Raw genomic sequence first — 13,721 nt, 5'->3', positions numbered from 1 at the left:
TAATATTTTTTAATTTAAAAAAATGACCAAGTTTGGGTTTCTGTCAGGGATAAAAAGGTGGTTTAATACTAGTAAATCTTGTAATACCATTTCATTACCCCAATAACAAAAGGAGAAAAATATGTGTTTATTTTACTAGACACACTAAATTTATTTTATTTACATGAATTTACTAGATATTTAAAATTTTTACAAAATTCAATACTCAGTCATAACTCTTAGCAAGTTATGAATGAGGCAAGGTCTACGTGGACCTGAAATAATTAGCTTTGCTCTTTCCCACTTGGTTATAAGTTAAGAAATAAAACAATCCAACAGCAAAATTTATTGCAAACAGTAAAATAGTGAATATGCAATCCCCTAAACACTTTATAATAATGAGTCACATGATTGGACAAAACACACATGAGGTGAAGGGGTGCCCAAAACCAAGGGGGAAACTATTTCTCCTATGACAAGGGGTGGTGTGGCTTCACCCATGTCCAGCATCTCTCAAGGTGTCCCTGAGAGGCTTCTTCCCTCAGCTGAAGAATCCCTCAAGCAATGACAAGTGAAAAGACACCATGCTTGTGATTTGTCACCTGACACATTGTTTTGTACCTGACTTGTTTCTGATTCTATTGTTGCATCTCCCTTTCTCCAAGGACACAGTTCGAACTGATAGCTGGTTTTTTCCTCAAAAATTCATTATACTATAGGTTAATTAGTGACTTTTGAACCTAGGATCCCAAGGGGCCCTTTTGTTTGTTAATCAGATGATCTCTTCACACCTGTTGAGGACCAAGCATATATAACAGATCATTCTTGTTAACATATAATTTACAGGGAAGTCTGTCTTCCCATACAAAGGTCAAGATATAGACTTTGCTCAAACCAGTTTCCCACCATCACATCTTTAATTCTTCCAACTCTACAGAATAGATAAGCATTTTTTTAATATTAAATTCAGAAAACATCCTTTATTTGGTATCCTTATTAAGACTGTTGGAAGGTAAAGAACATTTGGGAAAGACTCCTGGGAAACTGCGGGCAATGGGAACCTAAGAGACCTCTGTTCACTCACAGACTTGCCAGTGAGGGCAAGTGTGTGAGTGCATGAAAAGACTGTAGGACCCATTGTCACTGACAAACTCCTGCTCTGCTCTGAGTTACCCTCAGGATCTTTGTGGTAAAACTGCCCACAGAAGCCGTGAACAGCAATCTGAAAGGTAAGCATGATTACTTAGTCACGCCAGTTGCTCACATTCAGGACCCAAGCCATTCAAAGATACAGAGAAGGCTTTGACCTATGTGTTTCCAAACTCAGGCCCTAAATAATTATGAAGTGTATTTCACAGTAGGTATCAGTGGTTATCTTCAATGTTAACCACTGATTCTCTAACAAGTGACATTTGACTTTTAATAAGATTTTAGAAAGGTGTCATCTAGAGAAGTTTAAAAAAAAAAGACAGTAAAATTTTAAGGGAAGGATATAGGTTCCCATGTATGAGATCCTGGGGAAGTGTTCCTGTTTCCTCAATCCAGCAAAAAAAATGCCTGCCTAATGTTTATTTTTTGCTACACAACTTGAGTATCTACCACTAGCAATAATTTCCTATATTTAAAGAGCAGTACCACAAATCATACTTGAAAAGGTAAAAGATTTTGTTATCACAATAAATCAACAAACTTTCATATGCCATTTTGCATGAGTTTACCCAATATGTTCCAGATGAGACTAAGACACTCACGGATGATTTTTGCAAAGGCAGAAGTTAGAATATTATAGGTGCAGAGGGTTTAAGACAGACTTCAGGAAGCTTGGTAGACACCGTATGTGGACACCGTACTTGGAATCTGGATCAGAAAACAAGGAAGGATAATAGGAATGTGTCCACTTCAACATTTGGTCAAGTATGATCATTCCCTGCCCGGTGCTTCAGGACATAGGAGCTAATTGGCCAGCCATTTATTACACACTCAAGTCAGACCCCTGTCCATAAATTCAGAGGCTCTCATGTGTGGTCTGAGGACATGTTGCAAATGGACACTGCTCCCTCAGTGGGAAGGGAAAAGCCATTATTTCCCCACTCAGAGAACACTCACCTCCAGGTCATTGTGGGAAATGTGTTAAAACAGCCAAGAGAAAACCATTCATGTTCCAAACTAATTGAGGTTTCCTGGGAAGATACTGTTCCACCCCAGTGATGAGAGAAATTAAAAACCCTAGAGACAGTAACTGTAAGTGGGAAGCCTTTCAGCTGCTACAAATGTAACTAATTATTATTGTTGAAGACCAACTATCTACTGTAGCCCCCTAACCCAGAAATAAAGAAGCCTGGGCACTGAGGTCATCTAGTTCCTGTAGGTTACTTGACAGATAGCATCACAGAGAGGATGTGGATTATTTTCCCAAAAGATAAAGAGGAGAAATAAATCAGTTCAATAGAGTTGAGTTGAGAAGGTGTGTTCTATAGGGGTTGTAAGTTGTGTTTCTGTGGTCAGACTGCTGGGATTCACACTTCTGCTTCACCACATCCTAAGTCAGTGACCTGGGGCACAATTCTAAATTCTTCTGGATCTTGGTTTCCTCAATTGCAAAATGAGGACTGAATTACAACCAGCCTCAGAAAGTTGCTTTGAGAATTAAATAATGTAATCTGAACATTTAACATAGTACCTAACATTTAGTAACTGCCTTATAAATGTTACCTAACATTACCATCTTTGGAAAGGCTCATGAATTAAATTGAATATAACCAAAAGGGAATTCTTTGTTCTGGCATCTCCCATTAAAACCTACTGTTATCCCAGGAAATTCCTCATTAGGATGTATTCTTCAATTAAACCTTAAACATACCTGGGTGCATAATATAAATACTGTATGATTACCAGCCTCTAAGACATTAGGTGAATTTATTTTTCAGATTTCCTACATCACTGATGATAAGTTTCCCCAGAAGTAATGAGAGACTAAGAAAAGAGCTGGAATGGACTCTATGTACTTGGAAGGCAAAGAAACATTAGAGGTGACAAACTTCCAAATAGGTGAGTGAAAACCAGGAAAACAAAGAAAATCATTCCTGAGAATCCCTCCTAACTTGATACGATGGAGGAAAAGCATAGAAATTGACTTAGGAAACTTGGATTCTTCCTTAGACTCTGCTTCTAACAAGCCTGGTGACTGCTGACCCTCTAATGTCCATCTTTGAAATGAGGGGATTGGCTAAAATTACCTTTAAGGTGCTTTGTATCTCTGAACTTATATATCTCTTAATTCCTCAATCATTTTATTTATAGTAACCTCATACCCATTTGGCTAAGAATTTTTTCTTGTTCTTTTATAATAGTTTAAAGAGAAAGAGACAGGACAACATGTCTGGGCATTAAAAACATTTCTTATATATTAGTGGAGAGAACTGCAGCAGGGAAGTGTTCTCAAATAATACAATGTGATGAAGGAAGAGGGCCCTAAGACAAGCTCAGAAGAGAACATGAAAGTTGTGGCTACTGAGGAGATAGGAAGGGAATATCCCAAGGAATAATGTTTGCATTAAGAGATTTGGGCAGGGAATCATATTAGAAAGTGCAAACAGTTTAGATTATAACTGTAAGAGATTCAGAGAGAATATGTCACATATTATATTATATATATTTGAACTATATGCATTATGAATAAACATATCAACAAATATTACTCTTTAGAATTTAATATCAAGGATGGCAGAAAGCTTAAAATACACATATGTAATGTAGTAAGGGGGAGAGTAAATCTAGGGGTAAGACAAGAGAAATTGTGGGAGCGTGTGCGAGCTCTGTTCACTCAAGGGAAGGGAGCAGGTCCTGGAAGAAGAAACAGAAAAGTAGAATGTATTTAATATTTGACCCATACCAGGCATATGCTAAGAGCCTAAAAGGATTAGTTTGTTTAATATGTATATGAATCCATCAAGGACATACATATTCTTTTCACTTCACAGAAAGGCAGTTGTTACTTACATTCACAAACCAGGAAATGCAGCCTAGTACTGAACTCACCAAGGTTTCATGGACATTAAATGGTTAGCCCATGTCTTAAGCCCTGATCCATCTTATCCCAGAGCTCACATTCTTAACCCCTACTTGTTATAATTAACCCAAATGGGCCCTCTCAGAAGGGACCTGAGGACTGGGTCTCCCGTAGCCTTGATCAAACTCCTTTAGAGAAAATGGGATAAAGATGAAGAAAAATGGAAACCTTACTTCTAGGCCACCATCCTCCCACCATCTATCCTCCCTCCACCACAGTATCCTTAACCCCAAGTAGTTTTTAAAAGCAAATGTCTTAGCTCACTGTAATTATGGGAGATTATGAACAAAAGTGACCATTTATCTTTCTGATTCCCAAAATTGGCCCATTACATTGAAGATATCGAACCTAAAATAAATTACATAAAGGAAAATATAGCTACTAAACTTATGCACCTTGGTCTTAGAAAGATTTTATGAATTTGACTCCAAAAACAAGGCAAGTAAAAGTGAAAATAAATGAATGCAACTATATCAAACGAAAAAGCTCCTGCACGGCAAAAGAAACCACCAACAAAAAAAGGCAGCCAACCAAATGGGAGAACATATTTGCAAACAACTGCTCTGACAAGAGGTTAATATACAAAATATACAAAGAACTCATACAACTGAACACCAAGCAAACAATACAATTAAAAAATGGGCAGAGGAAGACACTTCACCCAAGAAGACACACAAATGGCCAACAGATATATGAAAAGATGTTCAATTTCACAAGATATTAGGAAAATGTAAATCAAAGCTACAATGAGATACCACCTCATACCTGTTAGAATGATTATTACCAACAAGACAAGTAATGTCAAGTGTTGCAGAGGTGTGGAGAAAAAGCAACCCTCATTCACTGCTGGTGGGGATGTAAATTGGTATAGCCACTATGGAACACAGTGTGAAGAGTCCTGAAAAAAAATTAGAATAGAGTTACCATATAACCCAGCAATCGCTCCTCTGGTTGTGTACATGAGAATTTTGAAAACATTTATTCACAAAGATATATGCACCCCTATGTTTATTGCAGCATTATTCACAATGGTCAAGACTAGGAAACAAGCAAAGGGTCCTTCAATAGATAATTGTATAGAAAAAATGTGATACATATATACAATGGAATACTACTCAGCTATAAGGAAAGATGAAATATCACCATTTGTGACAGCATGGATGGACCTTAGGAATATGCTAAGTGAAATAAGTCAGTCAGAAGAAAGCTAAAAACCATATGATTTAACTCACATGTGGGGTATAAAACTGAAGCTCATATACACAGACAACATTGTGATGGTTAACAGAGGGAAGCAGGTTGGGGGTAGAAAAGGGTAAAGGGGGCCAAACACATGGTGACAGAAGATGATTTGACTTTGGGTGACAGGCACACATGCGCTATACAGATCGTGTATCATAGAAATATACACTTGAAACCTATATAATCTTATTAACCAATGTCACCCCAATAGATTTAATTAAAAATATATATGAAGAAAAAAGTCATCAATTATGAGAAAAGAACTAGGCAAGAGAGGTAATAAAGAATGTTGTAGGCTATCATTCTAATGCCTGGTCTTTTTAATTCCATAAACATTTATTGATCGTCTGCTATGTGCCAGGCAAAGATCTGATCCTGAATGTGCAGTGGTTTACAAAATAGTTATGGTCTGTGTTCTCATGAAGCTTACTATCAAGAAGAGCATCAAGATAAAGAATAAATAAATCTATAATTACAAATTATAGTAAGTACCTTAAAGGAAATAAATAGAGCAGTGCTTATAACATTAGGGATATAGGGAACATAGATAGGATTCTCTGAGAAAGCATCTTTGAGGGGGTTATATTTAAGTTGGCACCTGAAAAAATGAGATTCAGCCACACAAGAATCCAAGCAGAGCATTTTAAGAAGAGAGAAAACATTGTAAAGGACCTGGAGTGGAAAAACCTCAGCATCTTCAAGGTACTGAAGACCAGTACGACAGCAGAAGCAAGAGGCAAATTAGGAGCACTCACAATGATAAGAACATGAGGGACCTTATAAACCAGAGAAAGGAGTTTGAATTTTATTCCAAGGGAAATGGCACTCCATTGAGTGACTTTAAATACAGAAATGATCTCATGTATGGTTTTAAACAATCACTCTGATTCTGTCCTCAGGATGGACTTGCGAGTGTTTTGTGTAGTTTAGGATGGGAAGAAAGCCCAAAGGCATGAGGTACTTTAAAGGAAAATGTGGATTATTACAGTGAGTGAGCAAAGAAGCAGAGGCTGAGAGGAGAAAAAATTTAACTTTACAACCTCAACTGTAGTCAGCCCTCTTTACCCCACATGCAACGAAGATGACGAGCACACCTGGAGGTATTAGTGTCTTTTTATTGCTTTCCTCATAAGTATTTATTAATATTAAATAAAATTGTTCATGTAAAGCACCCAACCATAATATAAACTCAACAATATTTATTATTTCATCTGCTATATACTTCATTTTTTATTGTTGTTCTATTACAGTTGACCCTATGTTCCCCCATTGCTCTCCTGTGCCCCAACCACCACCCACGCCCTGCTACCACAGTCAGCCCCAGCCTCTTGTCCATGTCCGTGGGTATTTGTACCTGTTCTTTAACTAGGTGCTTCCCCTTCTTTCCTGCTATATCCCCAACTGCCTCCCTTCTGGACCCTGTCACTCTGTTCCTTGTTTCCATGCCCCTGGTTCTATTTTGCTCATTCATTTGTTTTGTCCATTAAGTTCCACATATTGGTAAGATGATATGGTATTTCTCTTTTGCCATATGGCTTATTTCACTCAGCATAATACTCTCCAGTTCTATCCATGCTGTCACAAAGGGTAGGAGTTCCTTCTTTCTTTCTGCTGTGTAGTATTCCATTGTGTAAATGTACCACAGTTTTTGGATCCACTCATTTACTAGTGGGCACTTAAGCTGTTTCCAGTACTTGGCTATTGTAAATAATGCACCTATGAACATTGGGTGCACAGGTTCTTTTGAATAGGTATTTCAGGATTCTTAGGGTACAATCCCAGCTGTGGAATCACCAGGTCAAAAGACAGTTGACTTTTTAGTTTTTTGAGGAAATTGCATACTGTTTTCCACAGTGGCTGCACCAGTCTGCATCACCACCAACAGTGTACTAGGGTTCCCTTTTCTCCACAACCTCACCAGTGCTTCTTGTTAGTTTATTCGTTTATGATGGCCACTCTGAATGGTGTGAAGTGGTATCTCATTGTGGTTTTAATTTGCATCTCTCTGATGGCTAGTGATGCTGAGCATCCTTTCATATGTCTCTGGGCCCTCTGCATGCCCTCCATGGAGAAGTGTCTGTTCAAGTCCTTTGCCCATTTTTTAAATTGGATTGCTTGTCTTCCTGGCATTGAGTCATATGAGTTCCTTATGTATTTTGGAGATCAAAGCCTTCTCCAAAGTATCGTTGGCAAATATGTTTTCCCACATGGCTGGCTCCCTTTTCATTCTGCTGATGTTTTCTTTAGCTGTGCAGGAGTTTTTTAATTTGATGTAATCTGATTTGTTTATTTTTCCCTTATTTCCCTTACTGTAGAGAATGTATCAGCAAAAATATTCCTTCGTGTGATATCCGAAAGTTTCCTTCCCTCCTATAGTACTTTTCCTATGGTACTTTTGTTTTCCTATAGTACTTTTAAGGTGTCATGGCTTATGGTTAGGTCTTTTACTCATTTAGAGTATTCTGGTGTATGGTGTAAGTTGGTGGTATAGCTTCATTTTTTTTTGCATGTACCATTCCAGATCTCCCAGCACTATTTTTTGAAGAGGCTATTTTTACCCCCTTTTATGCTCCTGCCCCTTTTGTCAAATACTAGTCGATCAGAGAGACATGTTTTTTTCTGGGCTCTATATTCTGTTCCATTGATCTATGTGTCTGTTCTTATGCCAGTATCAGACTGTTTTGAATACAGTGACCTTGTAGTATAATTTGATATCAGGTATTGTGATCCCTCCTACTTTGTTCTTATCAAGATTGCTGAGGCTATTCGTGGTCATTTTTGCTTGCATATAAACTTTTAAGATATTTGTTCTAAATCTGTGAAATATGTCATAGGTATTTTAATAGGAATTGCATTGAATCTATAGATTGCGTTGGGTAGTATGGACATTATAATGAAATTGGTTCTTCCAATCCATGAACATGGTATATGCTTCCATTTGTTTGCATATTCCTTAATTTCTTTCTTCAGTGCTCTGTAGTTTTGCAAGTACAGGTCTTTTGCTTCCCTGTTTAAGTGTATTACTGGGTAATTTATTTTTCTTTTTCTTTTTTTAATTTTTATTGTTATTCAATTGCAGTTGTCTGCATTTTCTCCCCATCCCTCCACCCCATCCCAGCCAAACCCATGTCTCTCCCTCACCTCCACCCTCCCCCTTGATTTTGTCCATGTGTCCTTTATAGTAGCTCCTGTAAACCCCTCTCCCTACTATCCCCTCCCCACTCCCGTCTGGCTATTGTTACATTGTTCTTAATTTCAATGTCTCTGGTTATATTTTGTTTTCCCTGAAACACCAATCCAAAAGAACCTATGCACCCCAATGTTCATAGCAGCACAATTTACAATAGCCAAGTACTGGAAGCAACCTAAGTGCCCATCAGCAAATGAGTGGATCAAAAAACTGTGGTACATTTACACAATGGAATTCTACACAGCAGAGAGAAAGAAGGAGCTTATACCATTTGCAACAACATGGGTGGAACTGGAGAGCATTATGCTAAATGAAATAAGCCAGGCGGTGAGGGACAAATACCATATGATCTCACCTTTAACTGGAACATAATCAATAATTTATTTTTCTTGTTGCCATATCAAATGGGATTTTTTCCTGATTTCTCTTTTTGATATTTCATTGGTGGTATACAAAACTGTCATGGATTTTTGAATATTGATTTTGTATCCTGCTGTTTTGCCAAATTGACTTATTAGTTCAAGTAGTTTTTTTAGCAGAACCTATAGGGTTTTCTAAGTATACTATAATGTTGTCTGCAAATAATGACAGTTTTCCTTCCTCCTTTCCAATTTTGATGCTATTTATTTCTTTTTCTTGCCTGATCACTGTGTCTAGAACTTCCAATACTATATTGAATAAAAGTGGTGAAAGCAGACATCCTTGTCTTAGACCATTCCTGATTTTAGGGGGAAAGCTTTTATTTTTTTCCCATGAAGTATGATGTTGGCTGTTTCTCATATACAGCCTTTATTATGTCGAGTTACACTCCTAGACTCCCACTTTTCTGAGTGTTTTTACCTAAAATATGTGCTGGATTTTGTCAAATGCTTTTTCAGCATCCATTGATATGATCACGTGATTTTTTCTTTCATTTTGTTTATGTGGTATATTATGTTTATTGATTTGTGAATATTGTATCATCCTTGTATCCCTGGGATGAATCCCACCTGATCATTTTTAATGTATTGCTGGATGCAGTTTGCCAATATTTTGTTGAGGGTTGTAGCATCTATGTTCATCAGTGGTTTTGGCCTGTAGTTTTCTTTTTTGTGTGTCTTCACCTCATTTTGGAATTAGGATAATACTGGCCTCATAAAAAGAGTTTGGGATTCTTCCCTCTACGTGAATTGTTTGGAATTGATTGAGAAGGATAGCTCTTCCCTAAATGTTTAGTAAAATTCACCTGTGAAGCTGTCCACTCCAGAGCTTTTATGTGTCAGGAGTTTTTTCATTACTGCTTCAAATTCATTCATTGTTATCCCTCTATTCAGGCTTTCTGCTTCTTCTTGATTCAGTTTTGGAAAATTATATGTTTCTAGAAATTTACCCATTTCACCCAGGTTGTCAAATTTCTTGGCATATCATTGTTCATAGTAATTTCTTACAATCCTTTGTATTTGTGGTATCAGTTGTAATTTCTCCTCTCATTTTGGATTTTATTTATTTGGGTCCTCTCTCTTTGTTTCTTGATGAATCTGGTTAATCATTTGTTGATATTGTTTATCTTTTCAAGAACCAGCTCCTGGAATTGTTGATCCTTTGAAGTTTTCTTTTAGTTTCTATGTCTTTTAATTCAGCTCTAATCTTGATTATTTCCTTCCTTCTACTTGCTCTGGGCTTTGTTTGTTGTTGTTCCTCCAGTTCTGATAGATGTAGGGTTAGGCTGTTTATTTGAAATTTTTCTTTTATTTTTTTTATTGTTGTTCAAGTACAGTTGGCTCCATTTTCCCATCTCTACACCCTTCCCCACCCCACCCCACCCATCCCCACCTCCCACCCTTGAACCTACTCCCATTGGCTTTGTCCATGTGTCCTTTATAAATGTTCCTTGATGGACTTTGCCCTATTTGCTTTTTCATTCTGGATCTGCCTCTAGTAATGTAAGGAGGTGCCCGAGTCTAGCCTTAGGCAGCCTGTTTGAAACTACCAGGCATCCACCATCTATGGCTTACTCCTTCAGTTGTTAATCTAGTCACTCTGTAATCAGCAGTCAGGCTTAAGCACCACAGGGTGGGGCTGATAACTCCTAGGTGCAGGACTACTGTTTCCCTTCAGGTTGATGCCACTCAGAGGGGAGTTGTCTGCTGAGCAAGATGGCTCCTGCAGTTCGGGGGATGACTCAGAACCAGGTTCCTGGCAGCTGCTTTCTCAGTTCTCTCCCCAAAGCCACCATCCCCAGTCTCTCCTGAAGCATCTCTAGTCTACTCTGCAAACCCCCTTTGCCAAAGCCTAGGGTAAGTGGCTGCAAATGAAAACTTATGAATTGGCCCTTTAAAAGGCTCTCTGCATCTAGGTGTCTGTTCCTGGCAGAGAGAAACCCTGCTGCTTTTCACAGCTGGATGTTATCTGGGTACTTTTGGGGCTCTGGTGGTACAAGCTGCAGAGACCAGCTTGGGATTTAGATCCCACATTTCTCAGTGGGACCCCCTGGGTGCTGAAATATTCCTCTGGCACTTCAGCTGCCACCCATGGGAGCCCAGCCAACCCTCTTGCATCTCCTCCTCACTCTATACCAGTCATGTTGAGGTGAAGCTGTTTCTTCTCTCTGTCCATGGTTGTAAGGCTTCTCTCCCACTATTGTTCAGGTTTTTATTCCAGATGACTTCTCCACAATTTAATTATAATTCCAAATTAGTCCTCAGAGGAGGTTAATGAAGCCTCCACTCATTCCTCCATCATCTTGGATCTCTCCAGTGTATTAATGTCTTGACATGACAAAGCATGCATATTTTATGACATTGTTTTTCTGTTTACAACATAGATAATGTAAAATAGCTTCATTTCCTTGGACTTGTTCATCAGAAAAATCCCTTTACTGGTGTTTAAGAACTACTATAAAGGACACATGGATAAAACCAAGGGGAAGGGTGGAAGCAAGGGAGGGAGCTGGGTTTGGATGGGGTTGGGGGAAGTGGTGGAGAGAAAATGCAGACAACTGTAACTGAACAACAATAAAATATTTTTTAAAAAATCCCTTTACTATTGATTTAATGCTAAACAATACAGTAATAAGAATCTTTAATAAGACCCTTCTGGCTGGTATGTGGTGTAATGCTCAGTAGCACAAGTGTGGTAGCATTATTGGTTAATTATCAACTATCACTCCAACAGCATTCTTAATTACCAGGTAATGAGTAAAATGAAATCTTGGCTTAGCTAACACTTTTACCTGCTTCATGCTGACAGTCTATTTCTCTCTAATATTTTTTGCACAGGACAGGCCATAGTCAGGAATCAGTGATGAAAAATTACACAGCAATAACGACATTCATCCTGGTGGGACTAACAGATGACCCAAATCTACAGATTCTGCTTTTTATCTTTTTGTTTCTAACCTACTTATTTAGTGTTGCTGGGAATCTGACCATCATCACTCTCACCTTGGTGGATTCTCACCTTAAAACACCCATGTATTTTTTCCTCCGAAATTTCTCCATCTTGGAAGTTTCCTTTACAACTGTCTGCATTCCCAGATTCCTCTACACAATGGCATCTGGGGACAACACTGTTACCTACAATGCATGTGCCACTCAATTATTTTTTGTTGTTGTCCTAGGTGTGGCTGAGTTTTTTCTCCTGACGGCCATGTCCTATGACCGCTATGTGGCCATCTGCAAACCCCTGCATTACATGACCATCATGAACAACAGAGTCTGTATCAAGCTCCTTATTGGCTGTTACATGATTGCTCTAATCATTGTCATCCCACCATTTGGCATGAGCTTTGAGCTTGAGTTTTGTGACTCCAACGTCATAGATCACTTTGGATGTGATGCTGCTCCCATTCTAAACATTACCTGCTCGGACACAAAATTTATAGAGCAGTTTGTCTTGGCCCTGGCTGTGTTGACACTCATTTTCACCTTGGTGTGTGTAATTATGTCCTACACATATATCATCAGGACCATTCTCCGATTCCCTTCTGCCCAGCAAAGGAAAAAGGCTTTTTCTACATGTTCTTCGCATATCATTGTGGTTTCAATCACTTATGGAAGTTGCATCTTCATCTATATTAAACCATCTGCAAAAGAGGGAGTAGCTATTAATAAGGTGGTGTCAGTGCTTACCACCTCAGTTGCCCCAGTAATGAATCCCTTTATTTATACTCTAAGGAACAAGCAAGTGGTACAAGCTTTCAAAGACATGCTCAAAAGGGCTGCATCTGTCTCAAACAACTAAAGGACTACTGAATGGCAAATTACAAAAGGACTCCCTATTTCCATTTTATTTTTCCCTAACTGTATATTAGTCATGGTTTTATATGTCACAACCCCATTCCATTACACCTACTTCCCACAATTGATACATATATTGATATTTTTAGCTCTATTCCCAGAAATATATAAGAATAAATCTGCAGTAAATATTTATAACAATATACCTTTATTACTTACAGAACCAAGAGATGTAGACAGCATTAATTTATGATCATATGGTGCTCAGCTGCTTCTCTTGCTATGACTGATATGCCCTGATTTAGCCCCAAATTTCCCAGGAACAATAGTGATCATGATATATGTCTACAGAAATGACCATTTTATGACTCTGTTCAGTAAAACTCATTATTCTCTCCTTTCCACTTTTCAGGAATATATAAATATAGACTAAAATTTTCCTCTAAGAAGGCTCCCAAACTCTTTTTATGAGGCCACTATTATCCTAATCCCAAAACCAGGTAAAAACACAACAAAGAAAGAAAATTACCAGCTGATAACTCTGATGAACATAGATACTAAAATTCTCAACAAAATACTAGCAAACTGAATTCAACAATACATTAAAAAGAACATACACCATTATCAAGTGGGATTTATTCCAGGGATACAAAATGGTACAATATTTTCAAATCAACAAATGTGATATACCACATAACAAAATGAAAGACAAAATTCACATGGTCATATCAATTGATGCTAAAAATGCATTTGACAAAATACAGCACCCATTTTAGATAAAAAACACTCAACAAAGTGGCAATAGAGGCAACATACCTCAACATAATAAAGGCCATATACAAAAAAACCTACTGCCAACATCATACAATGGGCAAAAACTAAAAGTGTTTCCCTAAAGGTCAAGAACAAGACAGGGTGTCTGCTTTTACCACTCTTATTTAACATAGTACTGGAGGTCCTTGCCACAGCAATCAGTCAAGAAGAAGAAATAAAAGGCATTCAAAATGGAAAGGCAGAAGTAAAA

General features: G+C 38.0%; 1 protein-coding gene across 1 annotated transcript; it reads left to right on the top strand.

Moving 5' to 3' along the window:
- Nucleotides 1-1,124: 1,124 nt before the first annotated feature.
- Nucleotides 1,125-12,806, top strand: LOC112319086 (olfactory receptor 6C2). Its single transcript, XM_024576325.3, has 3 exons — nucleotides 1,125-1,208; nucleotides 2,907-3,027; nucleotides 11,738-12,806. Exon 3 carries the CDS (start codon nucleotides 11,763-11,765, stop codon nucleotides 12,699-12,701), a length of 939 nt encoding a protein of 312 aa, XP_024432093.1. The 5' UTR covers nucleotides 1,125-1,208; nucleotides 2,907-3,027; nucleotides 11,738-11,762; the 3' UTR covers nucleotides 12,702-12,806.
- The last annotated feature ends 915 nt before the right edge of the window (nucleotides 12,807-13,721 follow it).

This window comes from Desmodus rotundus, chromosome 3 (assembly GCF_022682495.2).
Source record: "Desmodus rotundus isolate HL8 chromosome 3, HLdesRot8A.1, whole genome shotgun sequence".
NCBI lineage: Eukaryota > Metazoa > Chordata > Mammalia > Chiroptera > Phyllostomidae > Desmodus > Desmodus rotundus.
This window is presented reverse-complemented; position numbering and strand designations above follow the sequence as displayed.

Bases quoted from the DNA above. Each gene is read 5' to 3' on its own strand.
- LOC112319086 (XM_024576325.3), top strand. From the start codon at position 11,763: ATGAAAAATTACACAGCAATAACGACATTCATCCTGGTGGGACTAACA.